The sequence below is a fragment of the Benincasa hispida genome, chromosome 8 (assembly GCF_027475165.1).
Source record: "Benincasa hispida cultivar pf3 chromosome 8, pf3_genome.v1.1, whole genome shotgun sequence".
Taxonomy (NCBI): domain Eukaryota; kingdom Viridiplantae; phylum Streptophyta; class Magnoliopsida; order Cucurbitales; family Cucurbitaceae; genus Benincasa; species Benincasa hispida.
The window spans coordinates 17,824,543-17,833,013 of NC_143485.1; the positions used below are offsets into that span (position 1 = coordinate 17,824,543).

Consider the following 8,471-nt stretch of genomic DNA (forward strand, 5'->3'; position numbering starts at 1 on the left):
CATTAAATTCATGAAATTAAAAATGTGTTGAGGACGTCAAGAATCTATTAGACACAAAATTAAGAATTCAAGAATTTATTTGGTACAAAATCAAAATAGCTAGTAGGGCGTATTAGACATTTTTTTTTTTTTTTTTTATAAAGATTGGGACCTATACATAGAATTAAAAGTTCGATTCCAATTAAAAACTTTTTACATAAACTTAAAAGTTTGGACTAAACTTATGATATAATTTTTTTGAGCAAACTGCAAAAACCACTCCAGAAGTATGGTAGTAGTTGCAATTATACTCTCAAACTTTTAATTAAAAATTAGGCCCTCAAAACTTCTACCTATGTTAAAATTAGACCCTTGAATTTACAATAATTGTAGAAATTTTTACTCCAAAATGATAAAAACTGAACTATCAAACTTTTACAATTATGTAAGTATGACGATCTAAGTAACACTCGTGTAAGTTTCAGAGTTCAAATTTTATAATCGAAAATTTAAGGGTATTTTTGCCCTTTGCCCTTTTTTTTTTTTTTGGTTGATGCATTAGTTTTCACAATTATGAATTAATTAGCAAATCCTATTCTTATTGCCTTTGCACTAATAATTGGGTAAGTAGCACTTAAATCTAGGTAATTAGTAAGGTGACGAACTATTCTACTATTGAAACATTGATATCCATACATTGAAAAAATAACTAATATGAAAATTTAGTAAACTTTATTGTTTACAACTTACAAGTATTTTTTTTTTTAATAACCAAAGTTAAATGCCTACTATCACATTCAATAACTTGAAACAAAGAGAAAAATGATTAAGACCGAACTTTATGGAGATCAATATAGTGTTACACTAGAAAAGCTTGAAATAATTAAGTTAGGCGAAATATTATATTCTTATAAATTTCATTTAAGTATAATAAGTTTGAAAATTAATATTTTAATAAAGTAGACAAACATTAAGGTCAAGATGGCATTTTGGAAGAAAAAGTATACTTTAGACAAGTTTAATACTCTAGTCCTTTCCAATTTGTTTAGTCCAAGTAATTGCAAAGACCTAATTTTAATCAAAAATCGATGTGTCAACCTGAATATAGTTCAACTGATATAGATTTGTATTATCAACCTTAAAGTTTGAAATTTGATTGTCCATTAAAAAAATTTTAGAATATATATTTTTAAATATAACTTTTAGACTTAAATTTTCAAGGTTATAATCTTTCTAAATAATTATTAAAGCCCTTGCACCAAACTTTTTTTAAAAAAGGCATTGTATTTCTTGTTTTTGTTTCGATGGATGTTAATATAGAGAAAATTAATTTTTTTTAGTCTTTCAGTTTTGAATAATTATTGAGTTTTTAAGAATGTGTAGGTTTAATTTTTTGTATTTTCAGAAAATACTTTTTTAATGTTAAGATTTGAGAATATGTGAATTCGACCTTGAGTTTTCAAAATGTAATTTTTTTAATCATTGTTTTTTTTTTTTTTTTGCTAAATTTTCAAAATATATTTTTGTTAATTTGAAATTTTAAGAATAAGTTTAAAAAGTTGTTAGGATAATTTTTTTTTAGTAATTTAAAACAATTATATAACATTTTAAATTAGAAAATTATTTCCGGGAAGAACTAATGTTTTGAAATAATTTTTTTAATTTAAAATTTCATAAAATTATTTAAAATAATAAAACATATTACTTCATTAAATTTTTGGGAAATTCTTGTAAATAGGAAAATCTAAAAAATATTTACTCTTTAAAAAGGCCCCTTAATTTTTTAAGGGTGGATTTAGAATGCATTTTCAAGAGTCTAATTTTTTTATTAAAAAAATCATTTAAAGAAAATTAAAGTGTTTGGCAACGGTTCAAAATAGCTTTTAAAGTATATCTTCAACAATTTTTGTCAAAAATGTTTAAATAAAAACGAATCTTTTTGACAAATATTTGTTCTCAAATCAATCCAAATGGGCTTAAATCGGTTATTAAAAATTTTAGACTAAAAATACATATTTTGAAATTTTAGAAATTAAACACACCTTACCTTAAAAATTTAGAAATTAAAAAAGTATATTTGAAAATTTAGAGACCGAACACAATTATTCTTAGATTAGAAATAAAAATTGCAAAGGCCACTCTTAAAATATAATAGTAATTGTAATCATACTCTCAAACTTTTAAAAGTTAAACATCGGACTCTTAAATTTACGTAATTATAAAAATTATAATAATCATATAAATTTAAAAGTTAAATTTTTATCATTTTAAATGTCTAATTTAGAGTAAGTTTTAGATCTCTATTTTTAGATGGTAACTGCAGCTATTATCATACTTTCATGAGTGATTTTGCAGTTTTTTTTAAAATAAAAAAATAAAAACTATTCCCAAACGGTTTCCGTTAATTTGGCCGTGTTAGTTAGTCTCCAAAATGCGTTTCATTTCTTTCCTCTACCGTTAACCGTTAACGACGTAGCCTTAAAAAAAATGAAAAACTGTTAAACGACGTCAGCCGGCCCGGACCCACAACAAAAAAAATCTCAATAGTTGTTTAAATATGAATTAACCCAACTCCTTTTATTACTCATTGTAAAGCAACCGTTTACCGTCTATTCCACTTCTCTCTCCCCGTACGGCCTTGATATTTTAAAATTTGACGGTGTTCCGAGATTTTAATTAAATTATTATTTTTATTATTTTTATAAATTTCCAAACAGTCTAAAAAATAATTGGCATATATAAAGACGACTCTACTCGTCTTCTCTTTGCTGATAAAGTGAAGCACGGAGCTACGCTTCTCTAAATTGCTTCCAAATTCTTTTTTCTTTTCCTTTTTTTGGAGAAATTTTATTTGTTTAATTCGGAACGTTTTCCGATGAACCGACAAATCCAAGTAAGTTTTGTATTTCCGAGAGGAATTTGATGAGAATGAATGAAAATTTTCGAGTTCTTGTGTTGGATCCAATTTTTCCATCGGCTTTTGTGTGGTTTGAGTGATCCGATTTCCATGGAAAGAAGTTGAAATGATTGTTCCTCTCTTCCAATGGAGATTGGTTTTGAATTTGTTAATGGATTTTTTTTTGGATTCGTTGGTGTTTCCTGCTTTTTGTTCGTTTGATTTTAATTTGCTTTCCTTTTTGCAGGTTTAAGTGAATCGAAAGGAAGAAGGCCTTTCGGGTTTTATCTTTTTCGTTGGATCTGAGTAAAAATTTTGCGGAGGTGAAAATTCCTAGATATTCCAAGCTTTTCCCCTAATCTTTGATTCTTCTTCGATTCTTCAAGCCTTTGTAGTTAAGCTTCGAATTTCGTCTTCTATTCCTGTTCTTGAATCATCTGTTTGCCTTGTTAATCTCGCTTGGAAGGTTATGGAGGCTACGACTTGTTTCCATTGGTCACAACCGTTTATTCCTCATTGTCCTTCTTCTCCGCAAACACTAGCCTCCACCGTACTCTCGCCGTCCTCCCCCAAACGCCGGAACTATGCCGACGGGGGATCTCTCGTGTGGCGGTGCGTTCACCGGTTCGAGCAATCGAATCTGTTTGGTTCTTCATCGACGAAGCTCCATCGGTCGCGATCTTGCGAGATTCTGAAGCTGACGAGTCGGAGTATCAAGAGAACTTGTAGTGCGAGTTTGGATGCCTTCTCGGACGAGGAATTTTCCAAGAAGATTCAGGAATTCGAGCTCAGATTCCAACACTCAGCCGATGAGGATGAAACTGCCGGTAGCAGTACCAGTAGCAGTAGCAGTAACGGTTCCTGTGCGGATTTAGATTCGGTTTCGGAATTTGTGGAGCCGTCGTGGCCGGAAACAGGTCATGAACCGCCGGATTGGCCGCGGCCTGACGAGCTTGTTCCGGCAATGATTGAGCGGAGGGCGAATAGCTTCGATCTTCCGGTTTCGCTTAGAATGATAAAGAAGAAGTTACAATGGGAAGAGGATGTTAGAGAATCGGCGGAATCTTCTCATTGCTCCGTCAAAAAGGCTTTCTCCTCCGTTGTGTTCATGATTCGTGAACTTCATAGCTACACTCTACGGCTGCGAGAGATTCTTTACTTCGAAGATCTACAGAGCATTCTCGTTCGTGTCCAGAAAGAATCTCAAGCTTCATTCGTTTGGCTATTTCAGCAAGTTTTCTCTCACACTCCAACACTAATGGTCTCTGTTATGATCCTCTTGGCTAATTTCACCGTCTACTCCATGGGGAACAACGCCGCTTTAGCTTCCACTTCGCCGCCACCAGCCGCCGTGGCTTCCGTCGTCGAATCAAACGACCAATACCACTCCAAGTTTGACTCATCCACCATCAAAACATTCTCGGTCTCCTCCTCAAGTGGAAAAACAACGTCCATTGGCGGGAACAATGGCGGTGGAGGAAAAGTACGACCGATCGCCGGCGGAGTCGACGATGACGGACAGTTCAATCAATCCAATCAATACCGAACGATCCTCCCCGATAACGCCTCTCAGGTTTCTTCATTTGGAACGACGGCGGAGGCAGAGTCGGTCTCAAACAGAGAGGAGGAGTTGGAGGAAGCCAGTTTGTGGAACTCAGTAGTGGAAGAAGCTTCAAAGATGCGGCAATGGCGAGATGAAATTATTGATGGGGATGCGTTTCGGAATCTGGTATCGCCGGTAACGGCGAATATCGAAACGGATGATTACACAGAGTATTTAAGAACAGAGCTTCTTTATCAAACAGGCCTTCTTCAAGAACCTAACAATCCTCTCCTTCTTACGAACTACGCCCAGTTTCTGTACCTCGTCGCTCATGATTATGACAGGTCCACTTTCTCTTCCCTCTTGCATTTTCGTTCCATTTTTCCATGAGACAAAAAGAAAACGAAAATGAAAGTTTCTAATTCCTCAACAAATTAGCTTAAATATTACCATTTTAGTCTTCAACTTTTAGTATTTTGGGTACTTAAATTTTCGGTCTATATTTCATTTAGTTTTTAAATTTTAAAATGTTTCACTTTTAATCCTTTGATTTTAGTAAAATGATCAATTTATTTATAAATACAACGAAATAACCAAAAATTTTATCCGTCAATTGAAAAGTTAATGCTATATTTGAAAATATTTAGCAATTGAAAATAATTTTAATAAATATTTTATAAGAATATGATTAAAGAGTAAATTTAAATCAAATCCAAAATTTACAAAAGTTAGAAACAAAATAAAGCGTTTGACTTAATAGATAAATAACTTTTCTTATTTTTCTATTTTTGAAAATTTCCATTTTAAAATTTAGGGAGAGATTTAAAATATAATAGGTACTTGAGAGGAATTTATTCCAATACAAAAAATTACATTCACAGAAAAAGGAGGAATAAAATCATTGTTTTCTTGAAAAAGTTTCCGATTGCAACTTATGTGGCAATGGTTCAAGTTCTAGATAACAAAAATCGCTTGCACTTGTCACGATTTTTTCGCTCGTGATTACACGCGCTTCCCTTTACAAAATAAAAATCAGACTTCTCTCGTCGTTTACTGTAGTCGCCGATTCAATCTCTGGTCTACTAAGAGCTTGCAAGTTGACTTCATTTTTATTCATATTTTTAGACTGATATTTTAGGAATCGATGTTCTTGGAATTGAAATTACATAAATCATGAAAAAAAGATATATTATCCATTTATTGAATTAACTTTTTTTTTTTTGGAATGATTTTACAGAGCGGAGAAGTATTTCAAGCGAGCCGTGGCGGTGGAGCCGCCGGAGGCAGAGGCGTTCGACAAATACGCCGCCTTCTTGTGGCAGGTAAGGAACGATTTGTGGGCGGCGGAGGAGACTTTCTTGGAGGCTATTTCTGCGGATCCTGGGAATTCTTACTACGCCGCTAACTACGCCCATTTTCTATGGAACACCGGCGGCGATGACACGTGTTTCCCTCTCGACTCGCCAGAAGCTTGAGAATTTATTTTTCTCATATTAAACCAATTGTGAGAACCGATCAGTCTCCGGCGGCAACGGCGGCAGTGGTTGCTGGGACAACGGCGAGGTTTGTACGGAAAGTGGTGGTGGGATGGGTGGTCGGTCGGGCATTGAATGAGAAGAAATATTGAGTTTCTTTAATCGGTTTGTAGCATCTTCACGTGGCTATGTTATGCAATGTCACAAATGTATATTTTTAATTTTAATTTTTGGTCTTTTGGTCTTTGTTAATACATAACTTTTCTTTTCTTTCGTAATAAAATACAGATTTGAAATGTGATAGCTTGACTTGATTCTCAACTATTGTTAGAACTTATTTAAAATATATATATTGGTGAACTAAAAAAATTAATTTAGTAAGATTTGTAGGGAGAATTTTGAATAGTATTTGTTTGGTGGATTCATTTGTACTTATTAGGTAACTAGATCTAGAAAATAAAATCTACTCATGAAAATTAGAAAAAGTTTTAATTATATAGACAATTTGGTTCTGGTTCATTTTGGTCCATTTATTTTCAAAATATTCGTGTTTTTGTTTTTATACTTTCAATTCTGGTTTAATATAGTCTATGTACTTTCAAAATGTTCAATTTGGTCACTATACTTTTTTTTTATTTATTTTTAGTCTTGAACTTTAAAAAGGTGATTGTTTTAATTCCTTAAAAGTGAAATAAAAATGAAATGAGGAGACTGAAATGGTAAGTACAATGGTCAGACCAAAATGAACATTTTTTTAAGTACAAATTGGACGAGAAGATATTTGAACCATTGGACCTCTTGGTCCTCGATACATATAGATGCATGTTGAGCTAAACTCTTGTTGGACGAGAAGATATTTGAACCATTGGACCTCTTGGTCCTCGATACATATAGATGCATGTTGAGCTAAACTCTTGTTGGCCTATAATGAATCTTTTGAAACTAGTGGAACCAAAATAAACCAAAGTCAAAGGAGATCAAAAGCCTCTACAAATTTATGTAGAAGAATTAGAAGTAGAACTCCTGAATAAGTAGGGTAAATCTATAAGGCCGTGTTTAGTGCTCCATAGTCAAAATGCAGCAATCGTAATGATTTTTTTTTTTTCACATATTACAATTGATTGATTATATTTAGGTATGAATTGGTATAATCGGAGTGAGATTTCATTGATGAAGCGTGTCATATTTGAATCGCAAACACAATTGGATTGTTTTTTATCTCGTTTACTTATAATTATGAATCTGTCACATTTTACTGTTATGTTTGACCCTAATGATAACGGTAATAGTAAAAGTAACAATTAATGTGAAAAAGTCAAATTCATTTTCTCTCTCCAATTGATAAATGAGAAAAACTATATTAAATGTATTTTCTCTATTTATAATAAATATATTTTCTATCTCCATTAAAGTAACTTCGAAAATAGGAGTATATATATATATAGATATAATGAATATAAAAAAGATAAAAAAATGGTAAAACTATTAAAAAAAAAAAAAAAAAAAAAACACTAAAAGATATTTTTTTTAAAAAAATCAAATTTAAAAGACATTTATGAAAATATATGATTAAAGATAAATTTCTTACGTAAAAATCCCTATTTTCATTAAAATGTAACAATAGACATCTTTCGAAGCCACTTTAGTCATTTCTGGCCATTTCTGATTTCATAATTAAAATTTTAACCCAAATCTACACTCAAATGAGTTCTAAAATGTTTGATCAAAAGTTTCATAACCATGCATATAACTTTTTATTTCTTGCAATTTCTGATTTCATTGATGTTCACTTTTTAAACTATGAGGAATCAAATTATGTCAAAGTAAAATAGAGTTTAACCAACAAACAAAAGAATAAACTAGTGGCACTTTCATGTTAAATAATAAATAAATAAAAAGAATAAAGTAGTGAAATAAATGAAAATCTCAAAAAAAAATTGAAGAATACCCACAATTTACAAGATGCCTTAGGCATCTTTGAACGCCCAAGAATGTACTAAAAAATAAAAAAGAATGCCCAAGAATTTTATAACATGCATGAAATAAAACAATGGAATCTTTTTTTTTTTTTTTTTTTTTTGAGAAAATTGGAATCTAAAGTTAGAATTTGTTTCTTTTAAAATTCATATATTAATGTGCTTTTGCTTGGATAGAAGTTTATTACACCATGTACTCTGCAGGAATTAAAGTATCGAGGTTGATATTGATTTTAAAATTTTAATTTTATGAATATATCGATAAAATATCAAGATCGACAGATATTAATTATGTAACTAAATAAATTCACAAAAACTATTTAAAATAATAATTGAGTTGTTTTTACTTTCAAACTAAGTAATAGATGTTATTATTAGTATACAAATTCATATTGAAATTAATAGATGATAATTTATTATTTTTATGTGTATTTATAAAAGATATAATAGATATCGATTAATCCTTAATATTGACGTCAATCATGTTCACTTTACGAATATAGTTTAATGACTAGGTGCTAAGAAAAAGATTATGCCACAAATACAATTGATAAAAAAAAGATTTAATATACAAATTGATTTCGAAGTTGAACAATAGAAGG

The 8,471-nt window shown here is 31.0% G+C and overlaps 1 protein-coding gene across 1 annotated transcript; it reads left to right on the forward strand.

Moving 5' to 3' along the window:
* The first annotated feature begins 2,565 nt into the window (after nt 1-2,565).
* LOC120083051 (uncharacterized) lies at nt 2,566-6,189 on the forward strand. The gene is made up of 4 exons (XM_039038571.2): nt 2,566-2,872; nt 3,123-3,198; nt 3,342-4,762; nt 5,656-6,189. Exons 3-4 carry the CDS (start codon nt 3,345-3,347, stop codon nt 5,891-5,893), a joined length of 1,656 nt encoding a protein of 551 aa, XP_038894499.1. The 5' UTR covers nt 2,566-2,872; nt 3,123-3,198; nt 3,342-3,344; the 3' UTR covers nt 5,894-6,189.
* Nucleotides 6,190-8,471: the final 2,282 nt, after the last annotated feature.